The sequence below is a fragment of the Falco cherrug genome, chromosome 2 (genome assembly GCF_023634085.1).
Source record: "Falco cherrug isolate bFalChe1 chromosome 2, bFalChe1.pri, whole genome shotgun sequence".
In the NCBI taxonomy this organism is placed as follows: domain Eukaryota; kingdom Metazoa; phylum Chordata; class Aves; order Falconiformes; family Falconidae; genus Falco; species Falco cherrug.
In genome coordinates, this window is record NC_073698.1 from 25592005 (window position 1) to 25609782 (window position 17778).

At 38.3% G+C, this 17778-nt stretch overlaps 1 protein-coding gene across 1 annotated transcript in view; it reads right to left on the reverse strand.

Annotated features, from left to right (window-relative positions):
* STARD13 (StAR related lipid transfer domain containing 13) overlaps positions 1-17778 on the reverse strand; it is a 297402-nt gene that overhangs the window by 212104 nt on the left and 67520 nt on the right. The window contains exons 3-4 of the mRNA XM_055702062.1: positions 8194-8340; positions 3573-3707 (exon numbers count right to left, since the gene is read on the reverse strand). Of these exons, the coding sequence (XP_055558037.1) occupies positions 3573-3707; positions 8194-8340 (282 nt within the window). The remainder of the gene's footprint in view (positions 1-3572; positions 3708-8193; positions 8341-17778) is intronic.

A 17778-nucleotide genomic window follows, 5' to 3' on the forward strand; every position in this document is an offset into this window, starting at 1 on the left:
AGTGTGAGATGGCTCTTGCTGTAGCAGTGCTTTATTCTCTTTGTTAATGGAATCTCTGTGATGTAGATGTGGACACTTACAAATGCCAGCATTTGTCAGGTGAAACTTTGGTGTTTGTCTCTCAGGCACCTGACTTCCCCAGCATCTTCAATACGTGTTTCCTTTAGTACCTCACATATAATGTTTCAGTGAAACGTGCTTTGTGGGAAAAGGAAGGAGGGGAGACATGACATGACACACCGTTACCCTAAACCCGTGATTTTCACTATTACTCTATCAAAATGTTGTAACAAGTGTCAGTCATCTTTTAACGACTTATAAACAGAATACCTACTGTGACACGTTTGCCAAAGAAACCTTCATTGCACCTTTTAAGCTGTCAGCCTAGTTGGTATCCATGAAAGTGGGCAGCTAACATCACTGCCTTGTACTGAGAACTGAAGAACTGTGTCCTGCATAATTCTTTGCATATTGCTCCTGAATGAAAGCATTCCTGTTAATTCTAACATTGGTCTTCACTATATTTGTTAATCTTACTAGATCATGGAGTATGTGGTTCTCTAAATGCCTGGGCGACAGTTAAGCTCTTTTTGTCCTCTTTGCTCCTAAGAAATTGCAAGAGAAGAAAGACTAGCTCATCAGAATACGAGTCTGATCTATCTCTGTGTTACTCCCAAGTAATATATTATACCACTTGGATCACGGGAGTTAAATGGATGCAACCTGGGTGTGACACAGAAGGAATTAGACCTTTTGTCACTTGGATCCATCTCCTTTACTATAATAAACGTCACTTTGGCATGCCCTTTTTAAAAAATATGGAAAAGTTTGTATCTTAAGGATTGGAGAGACATGACAGACTCATGCAGACTGCACGCCTGGAGCTAGACATGGTGTTATTTGTATTCACCTGCAATACAGCACATGCACCAAAAGCAGCACTTTAAAGGAAGTAGAATAATCTGCTCTCCTGAATGACATTTTCAAACACCCAGTTTCAAAATTTATCCCTAATTTAAAGCACTGGTCAATTAAAAAACCAGCCCATTAATTTCTAAAAGAATTCTGTACCTTCAGTAGGTTTCTAGACTAGAGAGTGCCCTAAGCAAGAGTAGTACTTTCTGCATTACACTGCTGTTCCTACAGTATTACAAGAATGTTTGATACAATACATGGACTGCACCGATGGAAATGCACGGAACTGCTATTTATTGTACAAGTATTTCCTGAATATCAACAAAAAGATAAATGTAGACTTCAGAAAAGGAAGAAAAAAACACCCAAAACTTACTTTCTCTGCCTGCTCTCCCGCACACTTCTAGCCAAAACAACAGTATTACTGCAACATCACTTCAAAAATATTTACATAGTGTTAGTAAGAAGGTAGTTAAGCAGTGATACTTGCACATGCCCAAACATTTGGCCAAGGCAAAAACAAATAAAATTGGCAATTATCTTTTTACTGAATTCTACTATCTATTTCAACTAGAACCATGACAAACCAGAATAAAGCTTTGTACTTTTACAGAAATGGAAAACAACAAGCTTATTTTCTAAGGAAAGGAAATAGCTAGTGGGAGGACAATAATTTTTCAATCAGTAACCAAGTGGAGCTCACCTTTGAATTTTGATTTTAGTGATCAAAAGTAGGCCCACGTAATGAAATATGGAATTTGTGTGGTGGCATGCATATCATTCCTTAATAGATGAACAGTATGAGAGTTTTAAGACACCTTTAGTATAATAGATTTTGCTTTAATCAATATTGCGTAGATAACTTGAAATAAGCACCTCATCAGGAGAAAAAGAACTGCTGAGCTATTGACATAAATGTGTAATTATTGCTAAAATCTATTGCCTTTGGGACTGGAGGAATGGAGCGTGGCATATACAATGCCAATATCTGAAAATGCCTCAAGCTGTTTGTGGATGAGACGCTAGCAGGACTGATATGCATGGCAGAAAATTTCCAGAAAGCGTGCTTAAGAACAGAGACAACACATGGATGGTAACACAGGCTAACAGGGAAGTTTAAGTATGGCTTTTGTAAGCCAAGTTCTTCGAATGATCATGCAGATATGGGTGATTTGGCTGATACAATGTACTTCCGTTTCAAAAAGCTTCTGATGAAGTTTTCTGTCAGACTTAAACTATGCTGTCAAGGAAGAACAACAAAAAAGATGTTAAGAAGTAAAAATGTCTTTTCATTGCTAACTAAGATGGAAAAAAAAGGTTGGGAATAATTGGTTGCATTCTTTTATGGTGGATAGATATTACCTGACAGTCTCACAGATGTATGTTCAGTATACTCATAAATTATCTGGAAAATGGAGGAATAAAAAGGGATAGAGTTTTCTGATGATATTAAATTACAGAGGTTAATAAAAACAAAAACTGACTGCCAATTGCTGCAAAAGGACTTCAGGATGCTGAATGAGTGCAAGATAAACAGGCAGATAAAATTCAATACCACTAAATACAGTCAGACACACTTAAAAAAACAATCCAGTGTCAGGTATTCACTAGTTCCTACAAGATTCCTAAGGTTCCGTTTTTCACAGTACAAGAATTACACTCAAATTAATAATCCAGTAGCAAATTTACAAGAAATAGGTGGTTTTTCACATATTCCACAATTAGAACTTTGAAACTCATTGATACAAGACGCTTCGAATGTCAAAAGAAGAAATTAATACAAAAGACAGAACTAGTAGCAAAAAAGACCTTGGGGGCTTTTAATTACAAAATTGCAATACAGTGTTCGGCTTCAACATGTCTGCATGATAAATACCTCAAAGGAAGCTGAGATGGATTGCTATCTCTTTATTCTGTTCTTGCACTTCTATCCTGAACATCTAGCATTGGCCACTGCCAACGAAAGGATACTGGACTATGAATACCTTTGATTTAATCTAGTGCAGCCATTTTTTATGTTGTGTGATGATCATGGACACTGCTGGCACTCAAATAATTTAAAACAGAGAGACAAAACCCATCTGCATTTTGGAACCAAAACACTGACCCTAAAATAGCTTACAATTAGCTATTGAGAAAGTGAATCACAGCCTTTTGAAAAAACCTTCTGATTTTAACAGACTTGGATTGCAGACTACAGCATCACCTTGTGAAAAAGCCCAAAATAAATATTTCTATTATCAGTTAAAAATAGGGAATAAAATAAGAAATGAAGAAAAAGATGCAGTAGTGGCTCTGATGCCCGGAATCCAACCATGAGCAACCTCCAGACAAGAGATATTACTCTTTACAAGCACCTGCTTCTTTCCATTGACTGTGAGAAGGCAATCCAAGTGACTCGTTCAAATGTAGAAGTCTTCATTAGTGTCATCTAAAGTCAGATTAGATGAATCCCACAGCCCCACAGTCTCATTTACTCAAGACTGACTTAACTTTTATCTGTACCTGTTTTGCAAACCAAACTCCACCATGTATTTTAATATTTGCAGAACATATTACCTCTCAGAAAAGCAAGGACAATTTTTAATGATAAACAGTAAATTTTGAGGTTACTGTAGTCAGCTAGAGAATGTTATAAATATGCTTTAGCTACTTACATCAGTTTTAGGTCGTGCTCCAGTTGACACTGGGTAAGGTGAACAGTCTTGATCCTGGTAGTCTGCTCTTCTATTTTTCCAAGATCCCTTTTCTTGATGATCTCCATAAAACCTTGTCTCCACTTGAACAGGGCACTGTAAGAGAATTTTAAAAACCCTGTAAATAAAGGCAAGTCATAAATATTTTTAATGTGAACTGCAAGATAAAAACATTGGAATTTTATCTCTTTAAAGCTTTTTTCTGTGATTTATGGTAAACATTTGGCCTTAATTCTTTTTTTCTTAAAACCACCTGCTGCATCATTTTTACATTTTGCTAAATTAGACATCCAGCTATTATGTGAAGGGGTTTCCTTAACAGCTACTATACACAACTGGAGAACTAATAAACAGTAGTACACCTTCCTAAATATCAAGAAACTGAATCACCTCTACTTCAGAAAGAGAAATGGTTTTATTCAAATTATTAAAACTATCTTTTCACTTTATTTCACATTCATTTTTCTAACTTAAACAGAGACCCAAAAAATTCTCATTTTCAAATTACAGACTCTGAACCTTCCAAATCCACTTTTCCTTGTCCCCCAAACCTGGGGAGATCTCACTTGATGGCTCCACTCACATGACACTTTTTAAATTATGTGAGTCCTAACTCTGGTCCCACAGGTACCTAGCCACACTGAATGCAATGCCTGTAGGAGACCAAATGCCCAACATTCCCCCACCTGGTTCACCTCCAAAGAGCAACCAGGTGTGTGAGCAAGGAGCAACTCATGCTGCAACCCAGCAGGATCTGTGCTGAGAACAATCGGGGAACCAGGATCATGAGTGTGCTGCACTGCAGAGCAGTTCCAGGCTGTTGGGTACAATCAATCAAAATGAGACCGTTTTCTGCTGCTCCCCCTCACAAGAGGACAAATTTGCTGCCGGTCTTTAACAGCAACTGTCTGATTCTCAGGTAGCTTATTTTTAGGGATGTAAAAGAAGGAGGCTTTGAAAAGCTGACAAAAGAATCTGTATGTGGTCCCCCCCCAAACTGGAAAATAATATACTACTGCAAAAGAATTAAGAGAATGTGTAAGTTAAAGGTAAAGTTTTGTTCAATGGAAGTCAAATCTCTAATGTAAGATGAGGTAATCAAACAGGATTTCTCTGTCACTATCCATGAATGATAAAGGACTAAAACTGAAAAATGTGATTCTCATTCTTCAGCTCTGCTGTTCTTTCTGTACTGAAACAGAGTACTAGGCATCAAATGGAAATACATTGTTTACAGCAGGAATGTTTTGTCTCTACTGTCTCATTTACAAAGTACTACCCCTTCCATATTGCTAAGAAAGACTTTTTCCATAGAAACAGTACCAGGTTTAGAGCAGCAGTACTATTAATTGCAGTTTTCCAAAGCTAGCAGTTTTGCTGTTAGTATATTCGGAAAGCTCAGTGTTTTGTATTTAAATCATGTATTTATAGTATTGGTGAGAGAATATTTCAGAAAACAGTTTGATGGCAGATAATTATTTTTAATATCTTTTCTGGATCATCCAGAGTCATCCCGCCAGCGCTAACGCCCCATACTATTGCTCTATAAAAAACTGACCAGCAGTAACTTGCAGTTTACACAGATGTAAAGACAGACCACCTCTTACTATTTGTCTAAAAGTTGTTACGTTTTAGAAAACACCTTAAATTTGTTCACCAAAATACTGCAAGACCCCCTACTCTCACCTGGTAAGTTCAATAACATTTATTCACTCAGTCTATTGTAGTTAGCAAATATTTAGTCTTCTTCCTGTAAAATTTTTGTTTGATCAACCACTATTAATAAACAGATACCTTCACAACAGGAACTTTTAAATAATAGTAAAATATCAGTTACTTCCATGAACAAACAAATAATCCTTCAGTAGAAAACCAATTGGCTCAACCTAGCTATTAAATTACATAATACATTTCTGAGACATACCATTTGCCCTAAGAAATAAATATTCTGTCATCTGTTAAAAATTGCCCACACTCTCAAGCGACCAATTTTCAGAGCAGCAGCTCCAACAAACATGTTGCTACTCATACAGGAGTCACCTACCTTGCAGACCTCAGGTCTACAAGTTGTCCTTGTATCTGTGAGCACTTCACCAAAATAATTTCAATTATAATTTCTTGCATCAGTTCCCAGTTTATATAGTCAAAATAGGATAAAAACTTATGAAGAACCCATAAGTGGTTCATCATTTTTTAGAAGCCAAATTTACACAGTTACTAGTAAACACGTCTGAGATAGATCTTCCTATACAAATCTCATTGTGAGTGACAAGAATAAAACATTTTATAAGTGTGGAACAAATTACAAGCTATTGTAAGAAATATGGACCAAATGGGATGAATTGATATAAGATAAATTACTCATGCAACTTGTATGAAAAGAAGAGCTCATTTCTTCCACTGCAACTGTGATTTTGAGATTTGCAAAATCAGTTTCTTCCCACTAAATTCACCGAGAGATTTAGGAGGATGCATTTCTCCTCTTTGACTATATAGGAACACTAAAGTCAACCAATTCTCAGGCAAATTATTCTTAAATGTTTGAATTAGGCAGATCGTACCCTTGTCCTACAAATACCCTTGCAGGAGACAGCAAACGGTGTCCCATCAGTTCTACAACAGATTGTCCCTACTGTTTTCTTGCTCTGATCTTGCTGGTCTCATCAGGAAAACCTTTGTGTTAAATGACCTATCCATCTCCTGTAGTGAAATTAGCTCTTGGATGTTTAAAGGATGTTTCCAGTCTGCCACATAAGGCCACAATAAAAATGTGGCTGATTCACATGTTTGCCTGTCCACAGACAATTAAAATTAAGCAAGTCTCCTGCTTCAGAGAGGGAAGAAAACGTGGCCTGATAAAAAGCAGTGCAAAGTGCTCAAATATCGTATTAAGGATAATTTTGGCATTGATGTTAGAAGCATCCTTGAAATCTTTCTGTACTTATCCAATATGCAACTATTGGTAAGGGAAACGATTGTGCCAAGACCAGTGAAACTGGCTTGGAGGTAGTTTTATCAGCATAGTATGCATGACCGGGTTTGTAGCACTAGCACAGGCTTTTAGTGGTGGAATATTGTCCCAGAAAGAAGGCTGTGTCTGAAGTCCTGGCCTCTGTACTCAGAAGATATCTTGCCACTAGGCTTCAGTAAGAGAAGCACAAGCATCTGGGATGCTGGTGTTGGCATTCTCTATGCAACCACTTCCGATGATGCTGTTCTTAAGTATCAAAGAGCATTTGAAAACATTGCCTATTTGGATTTGTTTTTCTGCTGTCTACATGCTACCTGGCCTTCATTGAATGCAATGGATTTGAAGTCCAGGGTCCTATGGTGTTCAAGTCACCCTGGAAAAAGAATGATGCCTAACCAAACCATGGCCTTTGCCTTAGTAGAGTAGGCACAGCCATAAAATCACAGGCATCTGGATCACTGGTTACCAAAAACAGACAGCCTCACAATGGCAAGTGCTTAAACTTTGATGGCTCAGATTTTACTTTCAGGCAGAAAAGCAGACTACACTGTCACTGCATTTTGACAGAAGACATTGAGCAGAAGACTACAGAACCCTGTCCCTTAATAGCGAAGTTAATGATGAAATTAATTCAGTTGGGCAGAGCTGGTTCTGACTTGTTTCCATGTACAGTAAGAAAGAAATGTTACTAACTCTCCACAGAATATGAAAATACATGCTGCAAAGTGCATCACTAAGATGCAACGTTCTGAACATCCCACCTTAAGAGACATGACCATTTACACTGTGATCCACACAGGCATTTATCTAAAGAATTTACTTATACAAAATGAAGCAGCATTGAAACAGTAGCAATGGCAAAGGCATTCAAACAAGCTCACCTTCCAGGACTTCAAGGCAGCAGTAACATTCAGAGCTGCACATCCAAATAACTCTATTTTAAGAACTCATTTTAATCATAGCCTACAGCAGAGAAAAAACACTCCTGACTTCTCACATTGTTCTATCTTCAGTTACTTCCTTTTATAAAAAACCTTGCTTATTCCAAAATTACCAAAATAATATCATTGCTCCTCAATCTCATCTGCCTTCAAAATAAAAGCTTGGGAAACTGTGTGAAATCAACTGATGACACCTGTCAACATAAAATATTCTTAACTAGAGGAATGCACCTCTAAATCAAGTATTCAGATAAAATAAACAAAAGTATTAATTCAACTCTTAATGAAGATACATAGTGTTTCTCTTGCTCTTTAAATGAATATAGCAAGTATAAATAGGCTAGCCCTGGAACTTTAAATTAACAATATTAAATCCTGAAAAACTATCAAATGCAATCATCTGGATTCAAATTCCCCTATAAAAAAGGTGTTTAATGATTTTAAGCCATACTGATGGAAAACATACAAGTTTCATCCTATGACATCTCTGGTTATTTGGCTCTAGTTGTCTAATATTAGAGATTTTGTTATTACTGAGTGAAAACTAAGTTAATTCACCCTTGAACTTGAGCTCCTCTGCCTATTCAGAAACAACCAGATCTGAAAACCATGCTTGTTGAGCATCTAGCATCTGATAGCTAAATGTATCATACGACACACACATTCTTACCAGTTGCTTGTGCCTTTTGGTAGAAGGAGTACTGGAGGGAGAAGAGCCAGCACTCAGAGCTTCTTCAATATCTAAGTTCAACTGTTCCAGTTTCTTCATAAGACATGACATAGAGTCTGGCCATTCAGATCCTTTTTCTGGTTGGGTCTAAAAGAAATCAAACATATATGAAGTCTTAAAACACTCAAGCTTTTTGTAACTTAAGACTCTCATTCTTCTTCAAGCCCTCAAGGAAAAAAACTGACCAGTTCTTTCCCTGTCCTTGAGTAACTTTTCTCCATTTAGAAAGCTTCAATTGTCACTCCATTCCTGCTGACACATATTCATAGCTCAAATTATCACACTCCACTTCTGTATATCTGAATGGCTTTCTAACACTTCATCTTGGGTGACCCACTGCCAGCTCAAGCTAAGAACAACCAAAACCAAAGTGACTTTAATGTCTCCTCCCTAAGCCACTTCTATTTCAGCATCTCTCCACTGATTCCTTGCTGTCAGTAAGAATCCAAGCATTGAAGTTCATCACGTGCACTGTATTTTATTCCTTACTATAATTCCAGACTTTGTCAAAACTTGCAGCTTTCTATTGCCCATCTGTTGGGAATACTTCATTGGTCCCAAACACATTCTGTTTTCATGGATGCACCTTCCCCTTTTATCTGAACTGCTTCGTTGTAAAATGGAAACATTAATCCATTGTAGTGTAACTGCCAAAAATACTTTTCTTATTCCTCGATTTCCTCAAAGTCTTTTCCAGTGAAAAGCATCTTTCCATGGCAGTCCTTGTGCATGCTGCTGAATCACATCTAGTTTTCCTTATTCAAATCACTTCTAATGATCCGCAAAAAAAATACAGTCACGCTGGCCTCCCTGTCATCATGGGCAGCTACTGCTCCCCAGATTAGTCTCTGTCCTGAAGCTACCTCAGTTCTTTCATCTTTATTACTTTCACAAACAATATATTGTCTTTGCACAGAAGATAATTTCATAGCAAACAATTCTAACTGACTGAGCACACAAACAGTAATGCTGCATTGCCATCCTGCCAAAACCCTAAAAGCATCACACCAACACTCCACAACACCTAGGGGAGCTATAGGAATAGTAATTATTCTTACCTGATAAATCTTTATAGTGATTTGTTTCTTCATGGGTGTTTTGCAAGTGGGACAGAGATAATTGTAAAGTTCACTATCATAGAAAAAAGCTTTACAAATTGAATTCGGGATGCTCACTCCAGTATTACACTGACATGTATTGCTACTAATGGAACTGCTCATCTTCACCACAGTAACTAAGAATAAGGCCCCAGACCATCAGACACCTGGTACCATATTACCAACAGACACATGTTCCCTTCAGAGGGGCTAGTTTTATCTTTGTAGGGTTTGTTTCAAAGCACAGAAAATTAAATATCCAATCTTTAGGTTTCCAAATCTTTATTTGGAATTTCCCAAATTTTTACCACCTCCCGAGTATTTTTTCCTGAAATGCTGTTAAAAATGCTAAGCTGTATTTCAGTTCTGTAGCTATTACGATTATTTAAACAGAGACATTGATTGCTTCCCACTGTCTTCGTAACCATTTTAAAGTAAAATACAGGATGTTCCATAGAAAGTGAGTATCAAAAGACACTCCTCATTCTGAGTGAGATGGTCATACACAGGAAATGCGCATGTTGATGTACGTCTACAACACTCATTTGTAAACAAAGTAAAGATTCTACATTTTCCTGTAGTTATGCTTCCTCATTTCAATACTAAAGAAGGCTCAAAAAAACCCCAAAAAACCAAAGGTCAAAACATGCAAACGAACCCAAACTCCAGCAACAATGAATGTTGAAAGTCTGTCAAAATCAAATATGAAGGTTCCGTTTCTCAACACGGTTAAACTGTAGTTTAAGAAAAAGGAACTGTAAGAGTATGCTTTCTTACTTATCAGCGGCAAATGATCCTGAGGCAACAATTACCCAGGGAAATGAGTAAAATGTGTTGATTTCCATGAGCTATGCAAACATTGTACTTGCCAGGTAACAAACATCAAAGCTTACATTAGAAGTTTGTATTTTTTGAGTTCAATAAGAAGGGATTTACACAAGTGCAAAAAGTCCATTTTCTGTTCCATGACAGAAAAAGGGGAGGGACGGGGACAGGGGATGACTGGAAATATGTCTCTAATCTAGCATTGTGCACAGAAAAGACAAAGATGAAAATTCATGAAGACGTTAAGAAAGGCTTCAAAATATTCCTGACACTCCAAATGCATATGTACATGCAAACATATGATACTGTGTTACAACAAAAAATACAGCTCCATGCATAGGGAAGCACACTTTGCCTTTACCTTGACAAACAGTTACCTGGGGGAACAACACTTCCAGCATTCACTAACACTCTGCAGTACATCTGTATGAGCCAAACTCCCTTATTTTTATAAATTTGTTTTGCTTTAACAGAATTCAAACCACAGTAATTTCTTAAAAATGTAAGTCCTAAGGGGTTTCCCCAAACTGTAACTTCTCCCAGCTTTCTCCATTCAGTTCTGCCTTTTTTAGTTCAGTAAGAATCTATATTGTGTCTATTAAGGAGATGAGGAAAAAGATGGGTTTTCATTATCCTTCAAGATAAAGCTAAATGAGCCTAGTTAACAAATGCCATTCACTAATTGGAAATTTGGCAACAAAAGCACCATTTGGAACAAATGCTGATTGGCTACGTATTTCAAAGGTTGCCTGAAATTCCTGCTGAACAGCAAAAACATGATGCTACTTACATTCAAAAATATACAGCCTGCACAGTAGGACTTCTAACCAGTGAATAAATTCTGCCTAATCCATTCATACAGAACACAGCTCGCCAGTGTTCAGCTCTAGTAACTAGGCTGGACACTATCACAGTGCTCAGAAGAGCTGAATATCAGTGTATCCTGCCCATTGCAACTTCAGAGGCTGCAGGGTCAGACATCTTTGGAAGCTTTTGTGTCTTGCCCTTCAGGAGGAAAAAAAAAAATTCATTCTAAATTATCTAAGAATCATGGTCTGCCTTATTCATTGCTTTTCCTCTAAAAAGGTGTACAGGGAGAACACTCTTTTGCATATACTCTCAAGGTCTTCTTTCTTTGTTGGAGCTGTAGTCACACAGCAATGCACAGGGATGCTGTTATCTTTTGAAGTACCTGAAAAGCTTACAGACAGAAGTGCACTACAAGAACACTTTCTGTATGTTACCTTGGAATACAGAATCATTTAGTTTGGAAAAGATCACCAAGTCCAGCACTTAAGATCAAGTCCAACAGTTAACCTAGCACTACAAAGTCCATGTCCCTACACACCACATCTGCAAGTCTTTTAAATACATCCAGGGGTGGTGACTCAGCCACTTCCCTGGGCAGCCTGTTCCAGTGCTTGACAAGCCTTCTGGTGAAGAAATGTTTCCTAATATCCAATCTAAACCTCCCTCAGTGCAACTTCAGGCCATTTCCTCTGAGCCATAGAAGAAAGTGTGACCAGAGAATCTCTCATCAAACACATCTTCCACGGTGAAGCACCATTGTCTAGAAAGATCATGTCATAGATTAGGCAGAGAATGACATACCGGCCTTGGAAGCGAATCCTCTGCCATCCATATAGATTTCTCAAGTCTCACAAAACAGAAGTATCATCCTCTGTGCTAAATATAAAATTAAGTGGTATGCACTTCCTTAAAACAGTTACAAATGCAATTATGCTTCAGATAGTTATTGTATATGAAGAACTAACCCAACTGTTCAATATTTACTAAGACACATTTATCAGTCAGCTAAACATAAAATTTAGTTGTTATGTTGCTACTACTACAGCAACCACAGTTTTAGAACTGCAGGCTTATGTTACTGTTACATGCACACATTCATATCCAGATTCTGTGTTCACTTAATGTAGCTGAATTAGGATCATTAACAAATTACAGAGGTAAAACAGTGTGCAAGGTTACGGTCCATCACCTGAACTATTACTTGCTCTTTCCTTAGACCGAGAAGTAAATACATTCCAGACATTCAGCTATTTATGCCTTTTGGACTGAAGCTTCTGCACCATGCTTTTCAGCCTTCAAGTGTTCTGAACTAAACTTATTCAGCAAAACAATCCCTGATAAAAGGCATATTTGTTTCAGTGTTTTGCCCATGAAGCTTATTGCAGTAGGCAAAACAGCTGCCAGCAAATCTAAATTTAAATGGAAAGAATGTGGCAGAAATTAACAAATCCATATAGAACACTAAGAGGTCAGGGTTAACCCAGCTGCCAGACCCCATCCCATACTGGAAGCAGAAAGGCTTCCAAGTGAAGGGTTATGAGAAAATTACACAACTCTAAATTTATCTGATAACTTGTGGCTTTCACTTCAGAAACCTTCAATAGGTCCAACTGTTCTAATAATTAATGTATTGTACAACTTCAAGTGATAAATTACTATCTCCAAATAAAAAAATACCAATGCTTTTTAACCCTCTTCCCTAATATTATATCGGTTTAGACAAAATTCTCTCTGATGTACAGCCTAGATCCACAAAGAATGATTTTGTGGAAGTATTTCAGAGACCAAATATCATATTTTGCTCTTGTGGCATTGATGAAGCTTCTCTGTTCTCAAAAGCAGCTCTGTGTAAAAGAAGGTCTCTCAGCCACTGGTGGCTTTGCCCACAGGGGCTGGGGGAGGAAGCCAGATCAATTCCTTACACAAAATCCTTCTGAAAAAGAAGTATTTAGAATACAAAGGACTCTTTTATTCTCAAAATAGATTTATGTGTGCCTTCTATATTGAAGATTAAATATTTCAAAGGGAATTTTCCCATATATCCCACTATAGTGTTGCTTAAATACTTACAGAGCTTTTAGATGGGTAACTAACTTGTGACATCTTTGTCCTGGAAAGTAGGTAAACTCTGCAGTTAGCACTGCTTCTGCTTTCTAAGAAAGCTTAGATGCTTTCTGCTTCTAAAAACTGTACTGCTATCCATCTGGAGCGATCAAGGGAAGTCTCTTCAATCTTTCAAGTCAGCAGGTAAAATGACACGCATAGCTAGGTTGCTGGGAAAATGAAAGCTCTTCAGGGGCATCAAATGAAATTCAGAGCAACATGGATCCCCGAAACATTCACCTAATGGTGGGCTACTAGGACATCAGCAGTTTTTCCCCTAAGAAAAGGTACAGAAATACTAATATGAAGGTGTTAAGTTAATCAGTTTTAAAGGAAATACCTTTTTCAGGATGAACCCTTTCCCCCCAAACCTATGATAATTACATTTAAATACACCTGTGTATAGAGCTTCATTTTTCCTTCCTGTCCAGTCACCCTCTCCTTTGCACTTTCCTGCCCGAGGGTGTGCTGCCCCAAGCTACTGGTATCTTCAAACAGGTTTTCAGAAGTGACACAAACCATACCTGTGAGAATCTGATGAAACCTTCTAAGTACTTCATGCTCTAAAGCAAAAATAATAATAATTAAAAAATACACACCCCACCCACCCCCACCACCGATTTTTAAAGACCCTTAAGGCTCTTGCTGGCTTTTCTCCATTTCCCCTTACTGTGCCACCATGTAACTGACTTTATCTTCCTTCACTAAGCTCAACTGTGCATTTCTATAACCTACGTGTTTGTGTTTTACTAAACCACTAGCTATATTATTGAATTATGAATACAGTACAAAATAGAAAAATATTGCAGAAATGAAACTTCAAGACATAGAATAATAATAATAAACACTTGGGGGTTTTTAATGATGAAAAGGTATGTAACATAGGAGAAAAGGGAACCCAAAGCAATGGTACCATACAGAAAATAATGTAACACAACCTCACTGCATGTATTTGACTGACCTGTTAAAGGCAAACTCGTAACAGCTCAGAAATAAGACTCTACTTTTCATAACAGCTTTTAATCTCTCAGACAGGGAATTGGTAAATTTGACCTTTAATCTGTAATCAATGCATTGATCTTGCATAGCAATAGTGTCTGTCATCTCTCTTTCAATAGTTCCTGCATGAATTTTTAAGAACTTTTGCTCTAAGTTAGGCAGGACAGGAGCTCTGGTACCAACAGTCCTCCAAATATTATTCATGGAAACACTTCTCAGCTGAAGAAACCTGAGCTAATTCCTGGGACTGAAGGCCATAAGCTGTGCCAGCATGGTGGTTCACCCAAGACAAGAGAGAGAGATTGGAAGGGGAAAAGAAAGAAATTTAGTTGAAGAAAAGATGTGGGGCAAAAAGTTTTGGAAAATAATTGCATACTACTGCAGAAGTTTTAAAGTGAAGTAGCCCAGGCAGCCTAGTACAAAAACTCTGTTGCAGGATTGCTTTGTTTCTAGTAAAAGCAACTAGATTCATATTGGACTTCTCATTTAAAGATGACAACTTAAAATGGCATGTAGTTGGTTTTAACATCAAATTTTAATTTGGGTTTGCTCCAATGATTAAATGATTTATTCTCCCAGTTCACAATGCCTACAGCAATTCTCCACCTTCTAACAAATTATGATGTCAAGCAACACCGAATTTCACAAACAGGCTGCCTGACAAGCCTGTACTGCCGACACATGCTACGGAACTGGCACCCGAATGGCCAGACAAGCTGTCTTAAGTGACATCTGCTCCTACTTCAGCATATGAATTATCCTCTTGGGTTATCCCATCTTCAGTGGCTTCAGAGTGGGTGCCAGCTCATCATTTATCTATTCTACCATCTTCCCCACCTTGTGAGGTGGAGGAAGTGAAATGCATTTCTTGTACCCCAAACACCTGCTCTATGCAGTAGTCAAGTTCCCGACACCATCCATTTGCGTTCAGTTTGGCATCATCTGCAACAGTGGTTGTATCTGCACATCACAATTAGTGCCCATGAATGTGAAAATGCCTTACACACACCAGTGAAGATGCATTTAACTACTTCTTCACCAAAAATTACTAACTTCAAAATACAGTAACTCTTACCACAACTTGGAAAATGTGACCAGTCTGTGCCTGTTTCTAGAAGGTTATCTTCCCACAGTACTTGTTGACTAAGCAATGGTGTATTTCAGATTGGGTTTCACGCCACTAAATCCACAAAAAGTTACATACTGGAATAGGTAACTTACAGATCCTTCTCCCCAGTGTGTTTAGTTGCACCTTTTGAGATTGGATAGAGCTTAATCTGTTTTCTTAAAGAAGGGTTATCTCTTCAGAAAACATTGTGGTTACAGCTATCCAGGATGTAGAAGAGCTGGACTCAGCACCATTTATGGCCTAATGCATTTTGTATCAGCTCCTCCATAAATGTAAAAATCAGCAGGGGGAAAAAAAAAAATATTATCACTTAAATACCAAGTACAAGCGGCTGTGCAGGAAAGTTCTACAAACAAGACTTCATCCCCAGGCTACACATCTGAGTTGCTTCCATCACATGCAGTTTCTCCCTTAATTGTTCAACAAATCTTCAATTATTTTTGTACAGGCAAAGCTACAAGAGGAGAACCTGCGCCCATAAAACCTTACCATCAGAAATTCTTCTGGAAGGTAGAAAACACAGGCTAATGTCTTTTAAACAGTTGAGAGAGCTGAATCCTTCTCTTTTGGGGAAGATGAACCACTAAATTACAGAAAACAACTACAACACCTCTTTATTTTACAAAGAAAGCAGCAGCTGCCACTGCATTTTGTGGAAACCTGCATCCTCAGGATAAACATGGAGGGCTCTATGTCTGAAGTGACTCATCCCACCTATGTGCTGCCTCCCTGCCAAGGTTAGCCTCACAATAAGCATCAAGCTCTTGGTCTTAGAACAAATGGTACAATTTTCACACATGCAGGAAAAAAACCACAGGACATGTTAAATTGAGAAAGCAGCTCAGAAAATACCAAAAATCCCCTACTTTATCAATGTCTGGCTAGCCTAATAATCAGTCTCAGATAGTCAGCAGCTGATGCCTGAAGAAAGGTTGTAAGAGCTGGGCAGTAATAACCTGGTGTTTTACACAGGGTGCTTTCCTAGTTTTCAGTACCATAAACTGCAAATTGTATCACAACAGTGGCAAACCAAACAGGACTTTCACATCAAGCAACCAAATTCCGCTCATGTCCTAAATTACTCTGGATTCAATCCAAACATTAAAATTCAGGTCTGTGTGAATTTTCAGATCATAGCCAACAAAAGCATGACAAGGGCAGCTTCTCAGTTATGACATTCTCACTTAGACAAGCAAACTACAAAATGCTGCAAGGTCCACTGCTCCTTCTGAAACCTCCATCTTCCATTAAAGATGTGCATAGCCTGATGAAGCCTATTTATTTAAGAAATAAACACACTGTTCTGAATTCTTCAGTGATAATGTTTGAAGTCTTTGGTAAATAAATGGTCTAAACATTAGACCATTACAGCAAACAAATACTCTAGTCTGATCTAGGTCTTCCAAGACACAAATGCAAACCAGGTCATATTGCATCTTAATACAACAAGTGGGGAGGGGAAAAAAATTCCTGTCCAAAGAGTGAATGACTGCTACCTTGGCAGCTTTTAAATGCTAACAAGACTGAAAGCTCTAATGCTGTGCTTGCATGCTACATACAGCCATTCCTGTACTATACTAGTAAAGTAAGAAAATCTTTATGCATACTTGCTTCTTCCTCACCAGATCCTTTTCTTTTTCTATGTGGAAGTAAGAATATATTTCTCCTATAGTGAAAGAAATTCTGATGTAGATGGATATAGGGAAGATAAATACCTGTGTGGAGCCCACAGAGGCCTCCCCTAGTAGCATAACCTTGCTGGACACAAAGCATATACAGTAAACTTCACCTCTACTGGCTGTAACAAATGAAAATGAGTGTGACTGGTAGAAACCACAGCGTTCACCTGGAGATTAGTAACTCAAAAGTAACAGTGGGAGAGGCAAATGACTGTGCCTGGAGACCAGCAGTACAAAAGCAACATGAAGAAGAAAACAGTAGAAGCAAATAAAAGGGACAGTGATAGTATGGTATAACTGAAAACAATTTTGTGACCCATGTAACACTTGTGAGATCCCACACATAAACCCTATAAAGGGTAAAGCAAACTTTGGGGAAAAGCCTTCAAAAGCTCTAGAGGAAAAGCTACCGATAGGCTTATCTCAGTGTAAAGCACTGGAGCCTCAAGGGTGGAAGCACTAGTGCCTTACTCTTGCTGCTGCACCCAGAACAAAGCTGTGTGGCGTGCCTCGATTTAGAGCAGGGGAAGCACTACCCCACCCTGAGCAACGTGAGCCAACGCAGGTACTCTCCTCCACTCACCTGTCAGGGTCTAGCTGTGGGCAGCATGTAATTGTTAAGAGGTCATGAGCGTCTGCCGTCTTTCACTTGTTATTTCAACAGTTCTTTAGTACTAATTGGTAAGGCAATAATCTTGCTTAATGTAGTAGTTGAATTAAGCAAGGATTTGACTGCTTCCTTGGCATGCCACCATCCACCCACCCCTGACAACTGGCCAACTGTCACAATGCACCTTGACGAAAGTTGGTGCTCGCTGCATGAGCAAAGAGCACTAAAGGTACTGACAGCTGAGAATCAAACCCTGCAGGCCAGTGCCAGGGC